At 34.6% G+C, this 26,833-nt stretch overlaps 1 protein-coding gene and 1 long non-coding RNA gene across 2 annotated transcripts in view; one reads left to right on the top strand and one right to left on the bottom strand.

The window, feature by feature from the left end:
- The window catches only part of LOC135841273 (uncharacterized), a 282,388-nt gene that overhangs the window by 163,929 nt on the left and 91,626 nt on the right, over positions 1 to 26,833 (top strand). Inside the window, exon 5 of the long non-coding RNA XR_010557871.1 lies at positions 6,057 to 6,136. This is a non-coding gene — a long non-coding RNA (uncharacterized LOC135841273). The remainder of the gene's footprint in view (positions 1 to 6,056; positions 6,137 to 26,833) is intronic.
- The window catches only part of LOC135841270 (protein Wnt-11-like), a 79,270-nt gene that overhangs the window by 30,560 nt on the left and 21,877 nt on the right, over positions 1 to 26,833 (bottom strand). Inside the window, exon 2 of the mRNA XM_065358153.1 lies at positions 1,173 to 1,414. Coding sequence (XP_065214225.1) covers positions 1,173 to 1,414 — 242 coding nt within the window. The remainder of the gene's footprint in view (positions 1 to 1,172; positions 1,415 to 26,833) is intronic.

The following is a 26,833-nucleotide window of genomic DNA, read 5'->3' as shown; positions in this document are numbered from 1 at the left end:
TTGCACCTGTATAATAATTCATGCAATAAATGTAAAACGTTCTATAATTTACGCTCAAATACCTATAGGTACATTAAGGAAAGAAAGAAGAAAAAAAATGTCTGAAACAAGAAAAAAAACAGTAGGTAGGTAATAAGCCTACACGTGAACCATTATATTCATAAATTTCGCTTTCGCTTTAATATTTCCAAGTGCTTTTGGTTTGCGTCTCTTTTGCGGTGGAATTGCTGCTGGAACGAAAAGCCGAATTTAAAAATCAAATTTTTTCTACAGGGTCGCCGCGTTTTATGACTTTAAATAGCTACGCGATGCGAATGTCTTTCGTATAGCTTTAAGAAACAAGCATGACGAGAAAAATAGCTGGGGTAAAATATTGTATAGGTATAGGTAACTGAGAAATTTACCTTCCACGTTCGGTCGTAAGTTTTATTTGAATTTCAAATATTTACCTAACAGATGTAGTAAAGATATTCGTGCAGGACTATTTTTAAATTGGTCGCGATGATATACTACGTGCGTGTATTTTTCCCTCATAGGTTATGTCAAATCATCTAAAGTGCTTTGATAATTTATGAAAAAAAAGTATAATTGTGTGATAAAATTCGACCATGTATCGTTTTGTTAGACATAAAAGGTGCTATACATTTATGTTAAAAAGTCGAAAATTAAACGACGACACGATGGTGACTATTCGACGAGTCTAATTGCGTTAATAAAAATCAACTTCGCTCGTTTACCTACAATTTAATTCAATAAGCTTTTTTTAAGATCGCGAGTCTCACACGTTCTCGTCGTCTTGATGGGGGAAAAAAACCTCGATGTCGTAAAATGCGAAATCAATTAGTCAAATTATAAGGAGAACCGGTTCGTCCGGGTATAGATCATTTGTACCTTATCCGACTGATATCCTTCAAATTAAAATTTAATAAGCGTGCCTGTGTAGATGGATAAAGAACGAGCGATATTTTAGCCGGAGAATTCGAAATGAAGCTAGTAATTGTGAAGGAGGGAAGGGGCACGGAGGAGCTCGCAAAATAGAAAATTCACAGGCGATAAAAATACATATTACGAGGGTTAATGCTGGACACGTGTTACGTGACGAGGTGCCTCTGCCTATGTAAAAGAGTATGGGATTGAATTGGAGATAATAAACGTAGGTACATGAAACTCACCAGTATTCAAATCTGCTTTTATCAATGGTAACTTCCTCAATGAAGAGCAATTCCATCGTCGTGATCGGAATAACATTTCGCATGTGCTGACGACCAATTTCGCAGCCTCTTGAACGTGCGGCATAACGTCCGCAGATTTTTTGCAAAAAGACGTCTGTTGTTTTGTTAAACCGTATTGTTTTCTCGCATCCTTACATACTTTGGTATCATTCCAGGGTATGCTTTTTACTTGATGTACGCTCCTGTAATTTAAGAAAAATACACGCCAGGGTTATTATATTGTTGTAGGTAAATTAACGTTGAATGAAAAAGAAAAGGTAACTGTTATACAAGTTCTGCGAGAGCGAAAATAATACAGAAAATGAATGTAGGGTAAGCAGAGCTGCTTTCTAAGCCGAACTTTCCGAGTGAGAGATTTCGAGAGATTTTAATGCCATATGTGTACTAAAGCATCGGACTGTTTGATTTATAATTACTATACCTTTACCAGCTGGACATTTCGACAATTCATCAAGTTCCAAAAGCTCAAAGCTTCAAAGTTCATCGAGTGACAAACATTTTTTTTTAATTTTTAAAACTGATTACCTAGAAAAGGCTGAACCAACCGATTTCGATGAAACTTGAAATCTCACAAACTTTCCACCATTCCTAACGAATCGTTTATTAACAAGTGGATCTGTTTTCAAACGAATTGTTTACGTATTGTTCGTGAGAGTATTAATTCATGTAAGGGAATCATTCATGAACGAATTGATTAATTTTTTGAAAGAACCGTTCGCGAACGAATTGATCAATTCTTCAATTTATGAATCAATTCGTTCGCGAATGATTCACCAAAAATTATTCAATTCGTTCGTGAATGATTCACCAAAAATTATTCAATTCGTTCGTGAATGATTCGCCAAAAATCAAGTAAATGAATCAATTTGTTCGCGAATGATTCGTCAAAAATTAATCAATTCGTTCGCGAATGATTCATCAAAAATTATTCAATTCGTTCGTGATCGTGATTCGTGAATGATTCGCCAATAATTATTCAATTCTTTTTCGCGAATGATTCGCCAAAAATTAAGTAAATGAATCAATTCGTTTGCGAATGATTCACCAAAAATTAAGTAAATTAATCAATTCGTTCGCGAATGATTCATCAAAAATTATTCAATTCGTTCGCGAATGATTCGCCAAAAATTTAATAAATGAATCAATTCGTTCGCAAATGATTCGTCAAAAATTATTCAATTCGTTCGCTAATGATTCGCCAAAAAATAAGTAAATGAATCAATTCGTTCTCGAATGATTCACCAAAAATTATTCAATTCGTTCGTGAATGATTCACCAAAAATTATTCAATTCGTTCGTGAATGATTCACCAAAAATTAAGTAAATGAATCAATTCGTTCGCGAATGATTCGTCTAAAATTATTTAATTCGTTCGCGAATGATTCGCCTAAAATTAAGTAAATGAATCAATTCGTTCGCGAATGATTCATCAAAAATTATTCAATTCGTTCGTGAATGATTTGCCAAAAATTAAGTAAATAAATCAATTTGTTTGCGAATGATTCACCAAAAACTATGTAAATAAATCAATTCGTTCGCGAATGATTCGTCAAAAATTAAGTAAATGAATCAATTCGTTTGCAAATGATTCGTCAAAAATTATTCAATTTGTTCGCGGATGATTCGCCAAAAATTAAGTAAATGAATCAATTCGTTTGCGAATGATTCACCAAAAACTAAGTAAATAAATCAATTCGTTCGCGAATGATTCGTCAAAAATTAAGTAAATGAATCAATTCGTTCGCGAATGATTCACCAAAAATTATTCAATTCGTTCGTGAATGATTCACCAAAAATTATTCAATTCGTTCGTGAATGATTCGCCAAAAATTAAGTAAATAAATCAATTTGTTTGCGAATGATTCACCAAAAACTATGTAAATAAATCAATTCGTTCGCGAATGATTCGTCAAAAATTAAGTAAATGAATCAATTCGTTTGCAAATGATTCGTCAAAAATTATTCAATTTGTTCGCGGATGATTCGCCAAAAATTAAGTAAATGAATCAATTCGTTTGCGAATGATTCACCAAAAACTAAGTAAATAAATCAATTCGTTCGCGAATGATTCGTCAAAAATTAAGTAAATGAATCAATTCGTTCGCGAATGATTCACCAAAAATTATTCAATTCGTTCGTGAATGATTCACCAAAAATTATTCAATTCGTTCGTGAATGATTCGCCAAAAATTAAGTAAATAAATCAATTTGTTTGCGAATGATTCACCAAAAACTATGTAAATAAATCAATTCGTTCGCGAATGATTCGTCAAAAATTAAGTAAATGAATCAATTCGTTTGCAAATGATTCGTCAAAAATTATTCAATTTGTTCGCGGATGATTCGCCAAAAATTAAGTAAATGAATCAATTCGTTTGCGAATGATTCACCAAAAACTAAGTAAATAAATCAATTCGTTCGCGAATGATTCGTCAAAAATTAAGTAAATAAATCAATTCGTTCGCGAATGATTCACCAAAAATTATTCAATTCGTTCGCGAATGATTCACCAAAAATTATTCAATTCGTTCGTGAATGATTCACCAAAAATTATTCAATTCGTTCGTGAATGATTCATCAACAATTATTCAATTCGTTCGTGAATGATTCACCAAAAATTAAGTAAATAAATCAATTCGTTCGCGAATGATTCATCAAAAATTAATCAATTCGTTCGTGAATGATTCGCCAAAAATTATTCAATTCTTTCGCGAATGATTCGCCAAAAATTAAGTAAACGAATCAATTCGTTTGCGAATGATTCACCAAAAACTAAGTAAATAAATCAATTCGTTCGCGAATGATTCGTCAAAAATTAAGTAAATGAATCAATTCGTTCGCGAATGATTCATCAAAGATTATTCAATTCGTTCGTGAATGATTCATCAAAAAGTAGGTAAATAAATCAATTCGTTCGCGAATGATTCGCCAAAAATTAAGTAAATGAATCTATTCGTTCGCGAATGATTCACCAAAAATTAGGTAAATAAATCAATTTGTTCGCAAATGATTCACTAAAAAATTCAATTTGTTCATGAATGATTCACCAACTATTGACCAATTTGTTCTCGAGTGATTCACTTAGAAATCAATCAATCGGTTGTGAATGATTCGATTCGATTCACTTCGCTTGGAAACAGATAAATTCCTAATACTCGTAGTTTTCCAATGATTTATCAAGAAATCAACCAATTATTTATTTTTAATCATCAATCGTTCGTAATTCGTAAATGATTCGATTCGATTATAAACAGATAAATGTGCTGTACAAATGTTTCAAAAAAAGTGACTCAATTTGCTCGTATAAAAGATTTGCATTTGAAAAAAAGTCGGTCGCGTGAGTGTTTTTTTCTTTCTGGTAAGTATACTTATTTATTAGGTACTCAATGAGGAGGAAAATTGGCGTTTTTGAAAGTAGAGTGGGATTTATTGAGAATGCAATCATTTTATTGAAGAAAATTAATTAATTTTGAAGATTATTCAGCTCTTCTTGTGCTTGAAAGCGAAAAAAAAGTGAATTTCTTGCTTTATGAATTATTATTATTCCTCCTTATCAAAAAGCATACTCGAAAGTGTCCACTTGAGAACTGTTCCAATGGTAAGTAAACTCGTTGAATAGGTTGAGACTTCAGAGTGAGCAAAACTCAATTTTTTTTAGCTTATCACGTTAAATTCCGCGTCTCCTGGAGGGATTCGAAAATCCGAGAGAAATCGAAAATCGTGCTGAAGAAAGGATCCAGATAGAATGATCGGAAATAGTGAAATTTAGTGGAGAGAGGTTGATATTGGTTTTAGAGCTGATTTTTATAATTTTTAGTTGAAAAAACTGGGTAGGTATAATTATGTATACCTATGTAAAAAAGTAAAAAACACGAATGTCTCAAAATTATCATTTTTGCATTTTCAAAAATTCGTCAAAAATCGATAAAGTCAATTTGAGCTGCTGAAATTCTGGTTATATGAAGGTTTGAGACCATGTTTTTTTCCAAAAAATGCATCCCAGTTCGAATTGGAGATAGACATCTCGAGTGGTTCCCTTAATTATTATGAACAAAAATTTTGATTTTTGTAAAAGATCCTCACATAAGATGCATTTTTTGAAAAACTTCCCATTTTAAATTTGTAATTCCGGTATTATTGAATGCCTTTTGGTATTTTTTCTCTCATTTGAGTGAGTCTATAAAATGTATTTTTCAAATTTTGTGCTCAAAAAAAGATTTGTGTTTGGACTTGGAGCAAAATTCGTACAATGCGCTGAATAATAAATCGAATAAGTAGATAAGGTACCTGATACCTATACATGATTGCACTAGACCAGGGAATTTAACAATCCTTTTTCGATTTTATCCTTCTTGTTGCTCGTCTGGCCTGCTTTTGTTTCGCTTTTTGTGCCAAAATTGCTCAGAAATCTTGCACTTTTTTCCTTTCTTTTTTTTTAATTTTTAGAATTTTTTATTCTCTCCATCTTTTGAAATTTTGTGATCATTATTTTGCACATTTTTCTTCGTCGTCGTGGCAGCTTAGCTTGTGAGAGGCTAAAAAAATCAGAAATATTGTCGACCCCTTTCCCCTTCCAAAAAATTGTATATTTGTACGTATATTCTGCCAAAAATCCAGCTTTTGTTCCACGAGTTGAGAATTCTTATAACTGATTTTTCATCTGATGAAAGAATAAGTGAGATCGTGAGATTAAATCTTTCAAAATAGTCCGGATTCATGCTCGAAAATTGCATAATTTTTTTAATTACTCCAGAATGTTAAAATGTGAATTATTTTTAATTTTGTGTTTAATTGACCATTCTTATCATAATTTTTTTTTACCAGGTTCCGTCGAAGGAATGAACGCTAATTTCGAGCCGAAGTCGTGTTTCTTCGAGATATTTTGGAGCAGGATGAGTTCAAAGGTATGTGATTTTTTTCTCATCTTTTAGATTTTTGCATAGAACTGTGATGAAATATGTTGCTTATTGATCGACACTATTCAAATTGAAAATTTACCTTTAAAAATCCTAGTATTTTTTTAAAAAAATCATTTTCATAGACTTTTGAGTATTTGGTCGGAAATTCGTCTAAAAATTACATCCAGAATAGATTTTTCTATATATAAAATGAAAAATACACGTAAGACACGAAAGAATTACACGAAAAGGACGCACCGACGTATATAAAACTCGGAAGGCGACGACGACGCCTCTCCTCCTCTTACTCCTCCCCCCCTCACAATCCAGATTCGTATCTCATTCTTTAAGGCTATCTTCATCGTCGGCTGCTGAAGCCAGAAAAAGGGAAATGCATTTACAGCGTATAGAATTTTTCACAGCACACAGGTTTATACTATTTGCTCGAAGCAGCCAAAGTAATAATAAGCTGTGGGAAAATAAAAACGTGGGTTTTGGTGTTTTTCTTACATTTCGTACTCGTGTATTAGGTACATATATATGGTTGTTTGTAGTACGTCAATGTACGTTTAAAGGTAGGTAAAAATACTACATACCTATCTAAAGTGATAGTGTCTGTTGATAAAACAACGTTCTATTTTTTGCTTTCTGAAAATGATTTTTGCTAAGGGTAGAAAAATCACTCCTGCGTAATTGTTCTATAGACTATAGCGAGAAGATCATACATCTGAAGTGAGAAATGCCTAATTTAAACACATCGCCATTTTATTGATTCGCTTATCATACTATTACGGCGGTTACATGTGTAGCAGAATGTAGCCTTCCTGCCGTGCGATGAGGATACTCGTGTACAATAGCTTGCATATTCGATGAAAGTTTCGATAAAACGTTTCAAGTGTACTGAACCTATTCTATCTTGTACGCTCGAATTTTCATCGAACGCAACGTTTTAATTCTATAGGGTTCCGCGCTCTTTGTACGAGCTTTTCTCTGTGCGTCTGCTTTTGCCATTGACTACTCATTGTTTCGTACTGTGACTGTGACTCTGGCAGCGATTTTTATAGCCGTCGAATTATGCACAGGTCGCGAACGACGAATGATGACTGCAGGAAATCGCCCGCACCATTCTGCCTGGTCGTCAGATCCTGGGAAAATATTCGAATGCTTGCGAAAATTACGCTACCTACGAATAGTGTTTTCAAATTTACACCTGAATGGGTTTTTATTTGGTATTTTTGATGTTTATTATTATAGGATTCCCTGTCTCTATATTTCTCGGTGATCGGATTGTTTTGTTTGATTTGCTGGATGGCAAGGCAGAGAGGCGGGAGGGAGGGGGGGGTAAGAGTTCGAATCGTAGAAAATGAGAGTTGGAAAGACACGTGGTGAGAAAATCTGGATGCAGATGTTCGAGATTTTTTAACAGCTTTCAGGTAAGTATTTGAAATCATAAATTATGTTGATTTGAATTAATAGAATTTAATGAGTTTTTTCGTTCGAATAATTAAGTGTTTTTTCTCCAGGGTCATTCCACGTCAATTGGACCAAGAAGTAGTGGGGGGGGGTTTCGGCGATTTTTTTGAAATTTTTCCTGTGGAAAGACCTTCCGAAGGGATGATCAATGGCGCAAATCGCAGCCCTCTAGCCCATTTTTAAAGGCAGCCAGGGAGTGTCAAAGTTTTCAGTGAACCTAAAATAATATCATCCATTTCAGCAGTGGATTACTCGATAACCGCGATACCTACCAAAATGGAACATTTTCCCATAGTTAAGGGTTTTGAAAGGCTTTTTGGTGATATCATAAAAATCAGCGTTGCCACTTTTTTTCGTACAAAAAATTAGCTCAAAAAGTTTCAAAACGTAGTTTTTATATCGTTCCGACTCTCAAAAATACTGAAAAAAATATATTATGGACAACTTTTCATGCTGAACAACATATTAAAAAATTGGGACGGTGACATGTTGCAAAGTCGATTTAAAAAAATTTCAAGTTTACGAAAAAATGCTATTTTTTGATTTAAAACGTGAAAAAAAGTTTTGATAGGTGAAGTTGACTCATTTGACCCATATTCTTGAAACGTTTCTGTTGAAAAAGTTGAAAACCCCTTTCACTTCATTAAATAAACTCCTCACAAAAAAATCAAAATTCGAAAAAATTCAATTTTCAATTTCAAACATCAAAAAACGTTCAAATTTATTCAGTTGTCTTATTTTGACCTCTTTCTGACGTATTTCATGAAAAAGTTGATAAAAATTACGCTCGCAACAAAAAAATAAAAATTCGTTCATTTCTTGAATCTTTTCGAATTTTGATTTTTAGAATCGATTTTGGGCCCCTGTTTTTTTATTTCTAATTTTCTCGAGGATCTTAACGTGTCAATTTGACCAAGGTTTCGATCTCGAGTTTTTCCATTTCGCTCAAAATTTTCAAAATCAAGTCTAATCTTCCAACAATTAGAAAAAACAATCAGTTGTCCTTCTTAATTTATCAGGAGAAGAAAAGGGAACTTTGATCAACTTCAACTCTGAATATTTTCCAAAAAAAACCTTATTTTGTATAAATCGTACAGATTATTGACAATTGTTGAAAATAATCGAATGTTCTCAAAATTGAAAAATAATTTGTCAAAAATACAGAACGTAGGTATAACAGAAATTGTCAAATTTTCCTCTGAGTTATTAAAAATTACTATAAATTAATGAAAACCCAGCACGATCCCACGAAGGTTTGAAAATGCTACAAAAATTGCTGAAATCAACAGAAAATAGACGAATCATCGCAACAATTGAGAAAAATATAGCAAAAATAATATTCAAATACATATAAAAAAAGTTGTTGAAAACCATTTTAAAAAATTGATAAATGGTTATCGAAATGAAATGAAATTGTGAAAAAAACTTCAAGCAAAGTACATATTATAAAATCTGGAAAACTTGCATGGAAATTTTTCGGAAGCTCATCAAAAATTGGCAGAGTTTTGGTGAAATCTCACAAAAGGTTGCAAAAATTACTTCAACGCCTTTAAAATTTGGTGAAATGACGTTTGAACATCTAAAAACGGCCCAAAATGAGTGGAAATAATTGTATAGAAAATAATATGAAATTTGTCTAAATGATTTCATATTTAAGTAGTTGAAAATTACCATAAACTGATGAAAAAAATCAACGCGATTGAGCAAACTTTGCTAAAATTGCTTGAAAATTAGTCAAAATATCACGAATATTGCTAGAAATATCGAACTGAAACTTGATGAAATGTTTTGAAAGAGTAAAATATGTATCGCAAAAATTATCAAATGAAAAAGTTGTAGAAAATGCCTGTTATGAAAATTAAATGAAATTTTGTAAAAATTACATAAGAAATCATTAAAAATTTGCAGAGAAATATCAAAAAAATTGGTAACATTTTATCAACTTGGCAACAATTTTATTAAAACTATGTTTAAACTAGTTTTGAATAAGGGCACAGAAGCAATTGAAAACAACCAGAAATTGATACAATATCTCGAAATTTGAGCAAAATTTTCTGAAAATTGTGTAGATTACAAAAGATTACCAATAAAATTGATCGGATATCGTTGAAGTGGAATAAAATTCGCCAAAAGTTGCATAAAGTTTTATAAAAATTGCTGAAAATTGCCAAAAAATGATGAGGTTTTAGTAAAGTTGAGGTGTAGGGTATCAAACAGGTAGTGAAAGTAGTGAAAATGTTGTGAATTTTGTCTAAAAGGTTGTGAAAAAATGAAAAAAATGAAAAAAAATCAATAACGCATTCGTTTGTATTTTTTTAAAAATAATTTTGATTGAAATTGAAAAATACTTTGTGTAAATGCAAATTTTCATCTAATTTCCATTTTGTTTTTTGATAGTTCTCCTGTGAAAAATTTGACTTTGTTTTTTGTGTGTAAAGGGGGGGGGGGTTCGAGCGGATAGCTTTCTGAAAATTGGTTGAAAAAAGGTGGTAAAAAAGTAGCGAAAAAGTAGTGATTTTTTTCAAAAAAAATTCCGTTTGATACCATAAAGGTGAACTATAGCAACAAGGACTTAAACATCATTTTGGACTTGATGAACTACATATCTCAAAATTAGAGTGAAATGTTGTCTAAAGAAGAGAACGAGGAGCAAAAACAAAATCATTTGTGAACTTGATTCGTCATGGCTCATAATAATTGTTAAATCACAAATCACAGCTTAAAAAAATTAATCAGATCACTCGAAACAAATTTCCTGAAAAAATATATAATCAAGTTACAATCTACCAATTTTTTCTTTTTTAAAATAGGTACTACATTTTTAAATCGAAACTTGATTAGAAAATCGTCCCCAACCCCGAATCGAAGGGAGCCAAAGTTCATTCGAAACTTTCAACAGCGATGAAAAAAAAAATTGAAATGAAATCTTTTTATCGACAATCCCGGGAGCCTTTGAATTACGAGTTGATTCATTTGATTCGACTTTTTTCACGCTGAAATAAATTTTGTAAAATTAATGCCTCCAAACTCAACAGTAGGCAACTTATCTGGCGTACTATCGTACGTTGTATGAGAAGGAAGAATGGATGCAGTGTCATAGTTGACGCTATGTTTGTATTGATTGGTTTGGAGTGTTCGTGTTTTCTTTAATTTGAAAGAAAAATTTTGAAACTCATAAAAAATAATGTGTTTTACGTTAAGGAAAAAAATATTTTTTTTGTTTTTTTGATTTTTTTTAGACAGTTTATTTTATTGTTATCGCTCTGATTTTTCAAAAAAATTTCAAATGGTATAGACATTGATTTTTTCTGAATTGTTTTTGATTGTTTTTCTATTTTAAATTTGTATTATCGCAGAATGCAAAAATATCGATTCAAAAATCTGCGCTTCGAATTTAAACCCGAAATGGCTCGACTCTGCAATCTTGATTCGAAATGATCTCGAAGTTCAAAATATTCGGTGACCCAATACTTTTGAATGGAAAATAACAAAATTAAGTACATCCACCTAATTATTATTTTTTAGAAAAGTTTCTTCTTTTCTGTGAAAGAACGAAAAAAGCTGAAATCCAATTCACCGAATGACAGCATCAAGGTATTCATTCCGTTTAAATTTCATTCATTTGATTTTTTATTTGGATTATGTTTTCTTTTTCGTTGACTTTCAAATCCGTCTTTTCACTTTGTTTTACGTTTTCATTAATACCTAATGGAACTTTAAAGGAAATGTCAACTTTTAAGACATACACCTACATTCTCATTTTAAAAATATGAAAACTTCTTATAAGAAAAATACGAACTGAGATGAGAAAAACTTCTAGATGCACACCTACTAGTTTCTTAATAATAATGGTTGTACTGAATCTTCTTTTTTGTGGGAAAATTTAACAACATTGGCGAGTATTTATTTTTTCAAAATTTTAAATTAAATAAAAATACAGATTTTTCAACGAAGCTAAGGGGTAAAAATATGATTCAATTTTACGAAGAAATAGAAGCAATTTTGTCCAGGTAAACCTCACGATTCAACGTTTCTAAAGTAATATTTGTGGACTATTGCTGAATTTATTTTCCTTCCGTTTTCTCCTCTCCCTCTGTCTTTTTCATTTCACATTCGACCGAACTTTTGGCCAACAGACAGCGGAATACCTACCTTTCTAACCTATTATATTCGTACACAAAACCCTTTTTTCGAACCCCCCTCGCTCGACTGCTCATCCACCCTCGCCTATTAAAATCATATGCACTTGATAAACGCGCAATAGTACGTTGGGTCCTATCTCTTTCTGTTTCACTTTGTGCAGTATTAAGTGTACCTCTACTTATACTTACTCATCGTATTTGGGAGAAAAAAAGTCGTGAATTCTTGGACGATATACGTAGAGGTACGTATATTTTAGTAAAAGCTTTCAGACGCGGCTATAAATATTAATAAGACAGTTTGAGTTTTTTGGGGGGTTGAACGTTGAACTGCAGACACAGGAGATGACGTCGCAAGATGAGAAAGAAGGCGAAGAGGCGGTGCAGGGCGGTGAACCACGGTGGGATTTCTTTTGCGGGAGTGTCTGGACGAAAAATCTTGCATACGTTCACCATCTAAAATTCTCTTTACAAAAGACCGCGCTATTACTGGTCTCTTTATTATCATAAAGTAATGCGATACAGATTTAATTTTTTTTTTCTTCAACTCTCTTTCGAATTTTTTAATACCATTGTTTCAGACTCGAGTGTATACTGTAGGTATAGATAGATACCTTACGTTGTTAGAAGAATTGGTATAAATGAAAACAAAAAGATGATAATTTCCAGTCGCATTTTTCTTCGAATTATGTGGGTGGGCGTGTTTACCTTGCGTGAATTATTATTACTAGGTGTATCTGGTTCGAATCATAGGAAACAATTCAGAAAAATAGACGACCGGTTGGAAGTATGCTGTAAAGCCTGTAATTAAGTTACCTATACGCCTTGTGTCCTATCCTGCTACATGGTGTAGAGATACGTAATAGCTTTGCATTTGTTTTGTATCCCAGAGAAATACTACCTACTATATGAATTGCGGTATTAGAATCGTGTATTCTGAAAGTATTGAATGATATCGATAACCGTACATTTACGTAGGTACCTACTTGATTTCAAGGAGGGAGGTTATAATAATGTGTAAGGTATAAGCCTAAGGCGTTGTTTGTTTTAACCTGCGTTTTAAAAAAAAAAAAAATCTATTCCAGCATTTTAGATTTTTGAATCATCATTATTTTCTTTTTAATTGCTGAGAGAGTTAGAGTGTTCGAGAAAAGGGATGCTTTAAACTTCCATTTCTAATGAATCTGTCGAACTTCAGAGGCTCGTATCTCGAGACTGCTTAACCGTGAAGTGAATTTGTTTGCGAGATTAGCACTTTCTAGATGTTCCAAAATATCTGAAAAATGATTGTACTGAGAATTGACGTGTTTGAATAGGTACTTGACTATCTATTCACATTATTTCGTTTCGTTTGAGAACCAAAAATTATGGAACGACCCAAAATACGTATACCCTTGAGCAACTTTTTGAAAGTTTTCAAATTTTCAAAGATTCGTTAAAAATTCCAAAATATGTTGTGATGTTTGAAATGATGCCTACATAAGTACTGGAGTTACTGAACCATTTTTTTTCGAATTAGCTTGGCCACGTTGGAATCAGGGTGCGTTTGGCTTATTAGACGATAATGAGGGGGACGGAGAGGGGGGGTTGTCCCATTTCTTACTCCAGAATCCATTATCACTAACTGTCATCACCTCGGACGACCATTCCCCTGAATGAGTGAGTCTTTCCTGCAATTTTCGTAAAGAAGTAGGTAGGATTTTTAGATTTTAGCAGAAGGAGGGTGCCATGCCGGGTGCCTGGTGGTCCTACAAGTCTGCAAGTCCTGCAAAAGTCCTGCTTTTTTCACTTTTCATCGAAAAGTCCTACTTTTCTCAATCGGACGTGTAATTATTAAATTCATTTCTCCTTTTTCTGTAATTTTCGAATTGGCTATAGGTGGATAAGTATGGCGAGGGTTGATATTTGCATGGAAGGTGGGTACCCTTGAGCACCTTTCGTAACGAAAGTTTCACACCCCCAGACCCCCCATTTTTGAGAAACCCCCCCTTTTATGAAATTTCAATAGAAATTTTTTTCTCAGCCCCATGTGAACCGATTTTTTCAATTTTTTGGTATGTTGTAAACATCTATAGGAGGTATCCCCACAAAAATTTTCACCCCCCTCCCCCCATATTTGCTCCCCAAAATGACGTTTTTTAGCTTTGTTTGCCCGATTTAGCAATCATCATGATTCTGCACAAAAATGGGAATAGGATTTTTAAATGCGTTTTCGACCCCCAAAAAACATATATTTTTTTCAAAAAAAAATTTTTGGTGGGTCGTGGTCAAAAATTGAAGAAACGAACAGAGGGGGTAGAAATGAATTCTGGTGTAAATGATTGCTTTTGGTAAACGAGGCGTCGTTTCCATATGAATCGAACCTCCCGAACACGAATATGACGTCCAATTTAATGCTACCCTCAACCACACCCCTCCAGTGCCTCTGCCCCCACCTCAATTTTTACTATTATACTAAAAATTGAGCTATATAATAATATTGGTGTCGTTCTCATATGAATCAAACACCCCGAACACGAATATGAATTCAAATTTTATGCTATCCTCATCCACACCCCTCAGGTGCCTCTGCCCCCACCTCAATTTTTACTGTATTAAAGTTTGAGCTATTTTCATAATATTTGTATTAGTGTAATTTTCATATTACTCGAATACCCCGAACACTATTATGACGTCCCATTTGCTACCCTCAACCACACCCCTTCAGTGCCTCTGCCCCCATCTCAATTTTTACAATTAGGTATATTAAAAATTGAGCTATATAATAATATTGGTGTCGTTTTCATGTAAATCAAACACCCCTAACATGAATATGAAGTCCAATTTAGGTCTACCCGAATCTATCCCCTTCCAGGCTACAGCCAGCTCCTCGAGAATGTTAAAGTTTGACCCTTGCGATGTCGTTGAGTTTTCAACTTTTGCGAAACATACCTTTAATAGTAATTGATTTGATTTGAAGTAATTATTGGTAGAGGATTGATCGGAGTTGGCTAAAAAATTAATTGTTTAGGTGGGGGCAGAGGCACTGGAGGAGTGTGGATGAAGGTACAGCTAAATTGGACGTCTTATCGTGTTCGGAGTGTTTGATTCATATGAAAACGACACTAATATTATGAAAATAGCTCAAACTTTAATACAGTAAAAATTGAGGTGGGTGCAGAGGCACCTGAGGGGTGTGGATGAGGATAGCATAAAATTTGACTTCATATTCGTGTTCGGGGTGTTTGATTCAGATGAGAATGACACCAATATTATTATATAGCTCAATTTTTAGTATAATAGTAAAAATTGAGGTGGGGCAGAGGCATTGGAGGGGTGTGGTTGAGGGTAGCATTAAATTGGACGTCATATTCATGTTCAGGCGGTTCGATTCATATGGAAACGACACCTCGTTTACCAAAAACAATCATTTACACCAGAATTCATTTTTACCCCCTCTGTTCGTTTCTTCAATTTTTGACCACGACCCACCAAAAAATTTTTTTTGAAAAAAATATATGTTTTTTGGGGGTCGAAAACGCATTTAAAAATCCTATTCCCATTTTTGTGCAGAATCATGATCATTGCTAAATCGGGCAAACAAAGCTAAAAAACGTCATTTTGGGAGGCAAATATGGGGGGAGGGGGGTGAAAATTTTTGTGGGGATACCTCCTATGGATGTTTACAACATACCAAAAAATTGAAAAAATCGGTTCACATGGGGCTGAGAAAAAAATTTCTATTGAAATTTCATAAAAGGGGGGGTTTCTCAAAAATGGGGGGGTCTGGGGGTCTGAAACTTTCGTGACGGAAGGTGCTCAAGGGTACCCACCTTCCATGCAAATATCAACCCAGAAGCTCTCGGGAGCAAATTCGCCATACTTATCCACCTATACTTAGCCTTTGGTAGAAAAGGGCTGATTTTTTGACTTTTTTAGAACTTGCATTACACATTTTTGAGAAATTTTGCCCTGGCTTTGCTCCGACTGTTTGTTCGTTTTTTCCAAATAGAAAACTTATTGTTCAAAATTAGGAAGTGTTCAAAGCTTGAATCCGAAAAATAAACTCCTCACTGTATAAGAAAAACTTTTTTTTACTTCTCAAAACATGAATTTTTGAAAGCTTTTGACCTGGCTTCACTCTGGCTCGTTTGGTTTTTTTTTCAAGTTTGAATTTTTTTTTTAATCATCATTCGAATTTTGAAATTTTGAAGCAAAATAATAAATTTCTTCATTCATTACACTAGGGGCCATCGTTTTTATACATATCGAAATACTGGTTTTTGCGAGCTTTGCCCTCGCTTCGCTCAGGCCCATTTACTTTTTTTTATCAATTTTGAATTTTTTAACAAAAAATCATCATCCGATTTTTAAAATTTTAAACCAACCAAGTGTTTAAAAAAGTACTCAAAACCCAGGAGAAAAAAGAAAACCCTGCTTTTGTTTCTTTTTTTCAGTTTTGAAGATGCATTAAAAAAAAATGTAAAAAAATTTTGGATTTGGAAAACTTGGCGACTGTTTCAAAAAAGTCAAATTGCAGTTCTTTTCCAGTCGACTGATCGTGTAGACTCACTATACGATATCTTGCCGAAAACCCCACTTAATAATGGTACCTTATTTTGAAATTTGGTTTTTTTTTCATTTTTTCTGGAATTTACAAATTTGGTTAAAAATTTACTTTCGAACTGACACTCTTGGAATTTCCCATGTAATCACCTAAAACACAAGCGAGGGTGCCCAATAAGTAGGTACCGAACAAGTTCATTTTTTCATTTTCCAGAATGATTAATTGAATGTTTCTGGAAATGAAAAATGACGAAATTGCTGGACACTCGCCAGAACGGTCCAAAATCACAGTTGTTTGGTTTTTTGGGAGTTGAGTTTCAGAAATTATTCACATTTGGTTACTTCGCTTAGAAGGATTTACATTTCATAAAAAAGTTTAAAAATCGCCTTTGAAAACAGCTCATGGGTCATTCCATGTCAACTCAACCAAAAAAGGCGATTTTGAAAGTCATGTCTTTCGATTTCGTTCAAATTTTTTTTACCGTATTATATCCACCCAGTAAGTAAGAATCCCGCAATTATTTTGGTTCCAGCTCCCTCAGGGGACGAGTGGGGGGCTTCCATTATTTTCACATTGTCTCGAGGTACTCAACTTCAGCAGCTCATTCCTCCAAAACTACAATACTTTGATCAAAACTGATTTCACAGTTCGAAAGGTCATTGCATTTAGAACTTTTTACGAATTTTGAAATTTTCAAAAGTTGAAAGTTGAACTTTCAAATTTCAAAATAGCGCTGTAAGTGGGAGCTACCATTTAAAATTTTGAAAAAATTTCCATAGGTGTACCTTTTGATGCTTTTTCGAAATATTCAAGTTTCGAGGTAGGATCTCTTGATGGAGGGGGAGCACCCCCACCACCAATTTTGAGCGAAACTTCCGAAGAAAAATCTGGGGCATATGATATATCGAATTGTATGTTTTTGGTTACGCTGAACACGAATGTGACGTCGGATTTTTGATTGGACCCCATCCACGGCCCCCAGCACCTCCCCAAAGAGGGTGACCCCTCCAAAAAATAGTTACATTCGTGTGACACATCTGACTTCATATTCGTGTTCAGCGTCACCAAAAACATACAATTCGAAATATCACATGCCCCAGATTACTGGAGCCTCCAGTAGATTTTTGAAACTTGAAATTTCCCCAAAATTTCATCAAACTGAGATGGAGAGTCGAAATTCAATCAGCAAACTAATTTCAATACGGTACGAAGTTCACTGCTGGTGGATTTCAAGTCGTTTTGGAGCCCCCGGCGACTTTTTGAAAGGGTGCATGACGTTTTTTTGGAAAATTGAAATTTCCTAAAAGTAGCTGGAAGCTTCAAAACCATTTGAAACTACCATGTCGTTGCCTTAGTTGCAAAGTAGCGTATGTCCATCTGTTCACTTGATACCTCGTGTAAAAGTGCCTTCAATCTGGAGCGTCATCTATTGGGTTTTAGTGTTCAACCAATACGTAGATATGCTGTGGCATGTCTCTGGCATAGAGCTACCCATTGGTTGAACACTAAAACCCAATAGATGACGCTCCAGATTGAAGGCACTTTTACACGAGGTATCAAGTGAACAGATGGACATACGCTACTTTGCAACTAAGGCAACGATGTAGTCTGCGAAGTAAATTTCAGCTTGCCAAACCAATTTGATAAATTGATGTTGGGGAAATTTCGTTTCAAAAATCTGCTGGAGGCTCCAGTCATTTTCAAAAAAGTCGCTGGAGGCCCTAAAATGACTTGAACCCACCTAAAGTCGTCTTCAGAGGGTGTTAAAATTGGAGTGTAGAGTAAATTTCAGCTTTCCATCTCCATTTGATGAAATTTTGTGAAAATTCAAAGTTTCAAACATCTGCTGGAGGCTTCAGGAATTTTCAAAAAGTCGCTGGAGGCTCCAAAACGACTTGAAATTTGCCTGCAGTACTTCGTAGCGTATTGAAATTAGTTTTTAAAATAAATTTCAGCTTTACAACTCCAATTTGATGGAATTTTGTGAGAATTTCGAGTTTCAAAAATCTGCTGGAGGCTCCAGAACTGCTCAAAACGGGTTGAAACCGTTTCCAATCGATTTGGCATGTCGAAAGTAGGGTATATCCCAAATTTAAGCTTTCTTGGTCAATTTGGTAAAATTTTGATTTTTCCCCTCATTTTTGGCCTAAATTGGATTTTCAAAAATTTATCAAAAATCGAAAAACACACTTCAGCACTTGAAATTTTGACAGGTGATACATTTTTGCATGATCTTTCGATCTACCTTTGTAATGTTTGAAAAATTTCGTGCAAGTCCTATGTTGAAACGCAAAATCTGCGATCTCGGCTGACCTGTCCATCAAAATGGCCGCCATTTTGTAAGTAAGGCCAACTTTTTTTTGGGCAAGTTTGCTTTAAAATGTTCCTTAGGATGTCCCCTTTAAGAAAAAAGTTGTCCCGGAGGATCGGCGGGGGGGGGGTGCAATTACTCCTATTGTCATATGTCGGACTATTATAGAACCATTTTGAAATTGAACTTTCAACTTTTGAAAATTTCAAAAATGCTTAAAAAGTTTTAAATGCGACGCCCTCTCGAACTGTGAAATCAGTTTTGATCAAAGTATTGTAGTTTTGGAGGAATGGGCTGCTGAAGTTGAGTAATACCTTGAGACAATGTGAAAATAATGAAAGCCCCCTCACCCGCCCCCTGCGTGGGCTGAGACCAACCTACTCGTAATTGCGGGGTTCTTACTTACTGTGTGGGTATATATTATGAAAAAAATTCGAGTGAAATCGAAAGACATGACTCGAAAACGTTGATTGAGTTGACATGAAATGACCCCATTTTAAATTTATTCAAATTTTCAAAAAATCCAAAAATGAACTTCAAAACCTGAAATTTTGGTTAAGGTGGTTTTACGATGAGATGCTCCTATAGACCTGGCTTGGTTTCGTTCACGTTGTCGCAGGTTCAGTTCTACTTCAGAAAATTCCCTCGGTTTCAAATTTCGAATCCAGCAGCATAACTTATCCAAATTTAGAAGAAAAAAATCTCAATACAGTCATAAATAACATGAAAATTCCCTATCAATACACTGCGAAAAAATGCTAGCTACAAACGCAACGACCGAAAAATAAATCGACTTGGTACTTTTCCTACCTAATTCCAAAGTTTTGACAGTACACATTGTATTCGTGTATAGATATGTATCATTATCATTCGTAAGTACACGTACTTTAAGCTCTGAGGGAATTCAATCGAGGAATATTTATAGAAAAATTCTCCATGTCACGAAATCGCGATGACTTTGAATACCTATAGTGGCTGATTTAGTTTACCTATCTATACACAAACAATACCAAGAAGCCCAAGTCTACGCATACATAAAGAGAAACAGACATCGAATTATACCTAATTCCCAGTAGATTACATCAAACTGCAACCTTAATCGTAAATCGAATACAACATTTTAATATCAATATGTTACCAAACGTATTGGGAATATTTTAGGTAGTTCGAGTTAATTTAAATTTCATCAATAACATCCACCTCGTCGTCTCTCTCTGCAGGCTCCAAACAGTGCAAAAAACACAGCACACGATACACCCGCACGTCGAATAGTATACGGTACATCAGACACGGTACCTAACTTTATAAAACAAACTAAATTTTCAACTTTGATTCGAAACGTCGTCGCTGGTGTCGCTCGTTTTTCAGTACCTCTACCTATCTACTTGTAACATTTTCAAGAACCCAGCATACTCGTACCATAGTTTCCGGCTACAACACCGACGACTACGACGACGACGATGATGCCGACGACACACGAGTTTATTTTATACTCGAAGCGTTTTATTTAATTAAAATCCGATGATTTTATCCGTAATTGGGGCGCGAGAGAGAGGAGCAAAAATTGCATTATATTCGTGAAAGTCGCCGAATAAATTTTATATTAGATTTAAAAGCCGAGTGTTTTCAGTTTTGGTACCACCGTTTCGACGTTGTTGTCGTCGTCGTCGTCTAATCGTATCTTCGTCTTCGTTGATGGATCTACGTTCGTGAAAGAAGCCAGTGAAAAAAAAATTACCAGTCGAGAAAGCACACCGAGCAGCGTTTTTACAGTCGGATAAACTCGTCGTCGTCGTCGTTGAATTTTTACCTCTAAACACAGATACACTCTGTGTACGTTATATCTTATTAGATATTCAGTGCAGATTCGACGGCTTAACACGTTTTACGTACCTATCTACAAAACGGTAGCAGAAATTTTCTTCGATTATTCCAATTTTGTACAACGCCTAAGTATAGTCGACAACAGCCATCCTGCTCCTGTAATACCCACAGAGAGTGCATAGCTCTACAGCTGTAGTAGCTTGATACTCTCGCAGATACCTACGTTAACAGTTACTTACTCGTATCTATTGCCATCTTGTACGTAGATGATATTATACACCGAGAGATGTTTCGCATTACGCCTTAAATGGATACGACAATATTTGCATAACCTTTAACACGAGACGACAACGCCAGCGACGCCGCAAAAAACGATCAAATTATATTGAAAATCGATCGATTAATACGTTTATTTTGACATAACGCGTTAAAATGATTAATTACGCGACAATGTTGAACTTGTTAAGTGGAAAACGTTGTCAATACGTGTAACCAAGTTTATTCAGTTGACAAAACAAACATTCGTGAAAGTATAACTTAGGTACTTAGATGACAAAGATGGTAACATTTTGTTATGGCATATTATTATACTCGTAGTAGAGAAGATGCAACACCACACCGTAAATGATGAACGGGCTGGAAGCGTAGAAGAGACGGGCTATGCTGTATGGTAACTTTCTTCCTCGATTTGTACGTATTTTGTCTATCAACACCGGATCGCATCGCACCGTGTCCCTAAAGTGTTGAATGAAACGTTGATAAAAGCTGTTGAATTGCGATGATAGGGGAATTTTTGTTCATATCCTTGGGTAAAACAAATCCTCTCAATTTTCGGAGTATTTTTCTCATTTTAAGCACTACTTCTAAATTATTATCCATTCTTTATTCAACAGTCCCCCTCTTCCCCTCACTATGTTATACCTGACAAGAGAGCCTCTGGAGGTGTCACTTTCCGATTTGAACGGGTCTGTGATTTTTGGAAAGAGCATGATCTAAAACCCCCAATCAAATTTTCATCTGCCTAACTCATTTTTCGATTTTTGACGAACGTTTGAAAATTCAAAATTGCTGACTGTTTTTGATGATTTATGTTTTTTTTTAAAGTACGTACTTTGCACGAAATTTTTCAAACCTTACAAAGGTAGATCGATAGATCATGCAAAAATGTATCACCTGTCAAAATTTCAAGTGCTAAAGTGCGTTTTTCGATTTTTGGTGAATTTTTGAAAATCCAATTAAGGCCAAAAATGAGGGAAAAAATCAAAATTTTACCAAATTGACCAAGAAAGCTGAAATTTGGGGATATACCCTATTTTCGACCTGCCAAATCGATTGGAAACGGTTTAAAATCGTTTTGGGTAGTTTTGGAGCCTCCAGCAGATTTTTGAAACTTGAAATTCCCACAAAATTTCATCAAATAACGTTGGAAATCCCAAATTCACGTTACACTCCAGCTTAAACGCGCTATTAGGTCGATTAACTGGTGGGTTTAAGTCATTTTGGAGCCTCCAGCTACTTTTTGAAAATTCTTGGATGCTCCAGTAGATTTTTGAACTTGAAATTTTCACAAAATTTCATCAAATTGTATTTTTTTTTTCATTTCATTTCGTTTTTTTTCACTTGTATTTTTGGAATTTTTCATCTATGTTCCATTTTTTGTTTGTATGTATTTTTTTTAATTCCACATAATTTTTTTTTCATTTACTTACATTTTTTGTATATTTCACTGTTGTTCCATTTTTTGCTTTAGCAAAAATATTCCCAAATAACGAATATGAGATTCATTCAGATTGCATACACATAAATCCTCACCATCAACGCGAAGTGTGCAAAATGTGTTCAGTTTGGGGGGTATAACGCCACCATGCGGGGGTGAAAATGAAAAATGTCTGCGATTTTAGAGTTCAGCGCGAAATTTTATACCATTTTGATAGGTCGCATAGATATTATCGGATAGATAATGCATTGTTGAATTCCGGTGGGGGGGGGGGGGTAGCTAGCAAACCTATTAGTGTGCATAAAATCGCGTTGTGCAAGTATTTTTTCACCGTTTTTGCGTAGTTGGGCTTCGAATATCCCCGTTTAACACACGTCCAAGAATCCGTTGGTTCCAGGCCATACTTTGGTCATTGGAGCCGTTTTATCGTCAAAATTGGCCAAAAATGCATAAAAATCGCATTCAAAGTGCCATAATATGCAGTTGTGCAGGGTGTCACGGAAAAAAATCACATATTTGGCATCAGGAGAAGTCCCCCAACACAACCCCGTCGAGTTTTTGTGGTTCCGACCATGTCCCCAAAATCACCTTTTTGAGGGTCAACCCCCCCCCCCATTTGTGCTAGCGAAAAATTTCAAAATTGCACTTTTCTGAATGGGACACATAGTACCTTCATTTTGGCAGCGCGTTTTTTTGGTTCCCGAAAAAAAAAATACAAAATCAACTTCTAGAGCACTTTTTCGTGTATGGATTGTGGTCTATTACAAAATGATCCATATTCACAATTGAATTTATGAAAGAGTGCTCCAAAATGATAATTTGAAATTTTTCTAGTTTTCAGGCATTTTTCATGCATTTTGGACAATTCGACCGCATGATTTTTCAATGGTTTTAGAGCTGTTTTTTAAGTTTTCACATCGTTTTCAACAAGTTTTCAAGCATTTTTATGCATTTTTGGCCAATTTTACTGAAATTTCATAATTTTTTTTATAGCCTTCAAAGTTACCCCAGTTTGAATATTATTTTTTTACTCGTCAGGGAAGAACTTTGGCACATGAACAAATGCGCTAATTTATAGTCGGGAGGTGTATCAACATATCTTATCTATAATGTCACTTGACTCATTATTTGAAAATTCAAAATTCCAGACACCAAGCTTTTCATGTTTAATAAAATTAATTAAAACGCCACTTTTTTTCGCTTGCTTTTTTACTGGTGTTGAAACCACTAGTTGAAAATGATGAAATAGGACAAATAACTGCCAAAGTGTATTCTATCCATTCCCGGTGTCAGAATTGTTCCATACTTCATAGTTCCACCGCCATGGAGAATAACGTGATAAGTTTTAAAAATCTGCTGGAGACTCCAGAACTGCTCAAAACGGTTTGAAACCGTTTCCAATCGATTTTCAACCCGTTTTGAGCAGTTCTGGAGCCCCCGTCAGATTTTTGAAACTCGAAATTCCCACAAAATGCCATCAAATTGGAGTTGTAAAGCTGAAATTTATTCTAAAAACTAATTTCAATACGCTACGAAGTACTGCAGGTGAATTTCAAGTCATTTTAGAGCCTCCAGCGACTGTTTTGAAAATTACTGGAGCCTCCAGTAGATTTTTGAAACTTGAAATTTCCCCAACATTTCTGTTGGGGGTATAACTGTTTTACCTGCCCTGGGGGCCTTCCTTCGTCTTACCACTCACGAGGGCACCACTAGACTTGAGGTATTAACATACGTATATTTGATACAAGAGCACTAATTTTCGGCTGCGGCTACCTCTGGATGGAACTAATCCACCAGAGGGCACTGATCCAATCAGTGTAGCCCCAGCCTGGGCATAAATTCCCATCTAGGTGGGTAACCAGGAGTCCCTGTCCCCACTACATTTCAATTGTTAAAAATTTTCGATTTTCAGCAGAATTGTTTATAGTTAATGTTGCTTTTTGCAAAGAATTCCAAAGAGGTTGAATTTTTTTGAAAAAAGGTTAAAAAATCTCGCTTTTTTGTTAGAAATTGCTGAATTAAGCAGCCCTCCATTTTGTTAGAATTCTCAAAGTCTCGCTTTATTTTGTCAAAAATTGGGTTTTTGCCGGCTGCTGTAAACATTCTCATTTTGTTGTCAAAAATTGCCAAAAAGTCTCGTTTTTTCATAAAAAAATTTCAAAACCGGTGCCTATAGTTCATTTTATTTAAAATTGAAGATCAGAACATTTCAAATTGTGTATGATTGTTCTTTTTTTGTGATTTTCTTCTGCATCTTAAAATGTTTTGCTCGTGTTTTTTCACTTTTTTTGTTAGGTACTTTTTGCAAGCTTTTTCAAATTGCTTTAAGTATAGGAAGTTACTTTTTTCAAAGAAAAAATTGAGTGGTACAAGCCCATGTTTTCATTTTTTTTATTTCAAATCGGTTTAGCTTCTTTTATTCTTATAAAATACGTATCTACCTAAAAATTTCTGGAAGTGCGATCATTTTTTATTTTTTTTAAAAATAATTTTTCTACAGTGTATCCCGCATTACATTACCTTTACGTCGAATGAGTCTAGATCGGTGTGAACTGTGAATTGACTCTCCAAATATGAATTTGGAAGGTATTTAAGGATCCTAGAATGAAAAAAACAACTTTCCTAATTTTTTCCTCATGAAACAGATTTTCGTGATCTGTAACTTTTCAAACCTTGTCTCAAACCCTAAAAATTGCCTCAAATCTGGATCGCTTTTCGCGTCAGGAAGATGCAGAAACTCAGCTCACATTTTTTGGAGGGGCAGCTGGAGTGTGTCATTTCCTAAACGAAGCTATAAATGAAATAAAATTGCAATAAAAACTGCGGTTGAAAAAAACTACCATGTCGACCTTCGACTCAAAATGAATTAACTCGCGTTAATTTGCTAAAAATTCTGAGGGGGGGGGGGGGAAGAAAGAGAAAGGGGTTGTCAAATTTTCTCAAATTTTCCCCGCATTGATTTAATCTCAATGTTGTACTCGTATGATCATTTTCAAGTGGCCCACATCTTATTTGAAGTTTTCGAATTTTTCAAATGATTTGAACGAGTCCTCGTTAGATCGAGAAATGTAGCCACAATATAATTTCAACATCGTAGTACTTACATTTTTTGATTTTTGACAAATTCTTGAGAATCGCACAAATTCAAAAAAGTTGTCTGATGTGAAGCATAAAATGAGAAAAAATTATGAATTCAACTTGAAAAATTCATAGGATAAAAGCAAAACTAATGATAAAAATTGTAAAAATAAAAAAATTTATCGGAAAAAATTGCTTTGTTAATGTAAATTTTTTTTACAGTGCAAATTTTCAAAAATTTCAATTTCATAGCTTTTTTTAGTCGTTGAGTTTCAACGTGTCGATTTCCCTGTAGAAAAAAATTAATGAAATGTTGATTTCATCGTGATATATTTTCAGAAGAGTGACCCGGTGCGGCGCCTTAAATAAGTATAATAATTGTATGTAACTGCATGTGCAGCTTCGGTAGCTCAATAAATTCGTTGGCTGAGATGTTTATCGAAATCATTAAAGCGACCTGGCTACACGCTTTAGATGCTAAACTACCAAACTTGTATCATTGTATCGTATCGTGTAATGTCTCACTCGTTTATGAGTTGGTCGTGCGCCGAATTCAACAAACCTCTCTCGAGGTTGTACGGAAATGCACGAAATGCAACGCAGAAGCCAAGAGATTTCACTGATTTCATTTCAGGAAGTTCATTTCGAAGAAAGTTAAGGCATTTTAACGTGGGTATTTTTTGTCCTGTTTGACAATAAAATTTCAAATCCCCAAGCATTTATGTGACGTAGTACAGACCATAGACCAAGTTAAGGATGTCCGATCATTTTGAAAATTGTTTTTTTGCAATATGAAATTTCATTTGGCAAGTAATATAGGTGTAAAAAGATTGAATATTCTACGTAAGATTGAAGTGTTTTCGTAATTTAAATCATAAAGTCTCTCTCCTCCTCCGAAAAAATTGTCTGTTCCTAAAAATCGCCATTTTCGTGGTTTGAAAAAACTGCTGATTTTTTGTGGGAAAGAAGAGCACCCATTCGAAAAATCTGGTCAGTTCATATCATTGCACTTTCCTGATGCTTTCGATCGCCCAATTTTTTTACAATATCTCCTCGAATCTCTCTGCTCTTTCTGGGTATTATAATATTAAATTTATTCGTCTTTTAGAAATTCTTGGTAGGGTATACTGTGGGACATCCGTTGATTCGCGATACACCTCCTAATTCGCGTACCACAAAAATAATGGCCAAAAAAGAAGACCAACTTCGGCATATTTTTATCGATACCTGTATAGTAAGGTATTTTTGCAAATTACGTAAAAAAATAAAAGTTGGGAACCAAAGTCGAGTGGGAATTTTGATCGGAAATCCAAGATATGGTCAGATTTATTGATCCGATATTCAGATAAACGCAGCGTTTATCGTAGGAAGATGAAAATTTTTCGGTGAAACGCTGATGATTTGGTTCGGGTCGAGTTAATTTCGTTAGTTTTTGGGAAGTTTGGTGTATAGAATATACGTGCAAATGGTCAATAAAATATTTAAAATTTCGTCGTAAAAACCGATAGTAAAACTGATAATAACCCAGCTCGATACCCCCCCTCCTCTCTTGACTAGTTGCGCCCAGTCGAGATCGTACCGTTGGGTATCCCACGCTCGAACGGTAATCAATACA

The sequence above is a fragment of the Planococcus citri genome, chromosome 3 (assembly GCF_950023065.1).
Source record: "Planococcus citri chromosome 3, ihPlaCitr1.1, whole genome shotgun sequence".
Taxonomy (NCBI): Eukaryota; Metazoa; Arthropoda; class Insecta; order Hemiptera; family Pseudococcidae; genus Planococcus; species Planococcus citri.
This window is presented reverse-complemented; position numbering and strand designations above follow the sequence as displayed.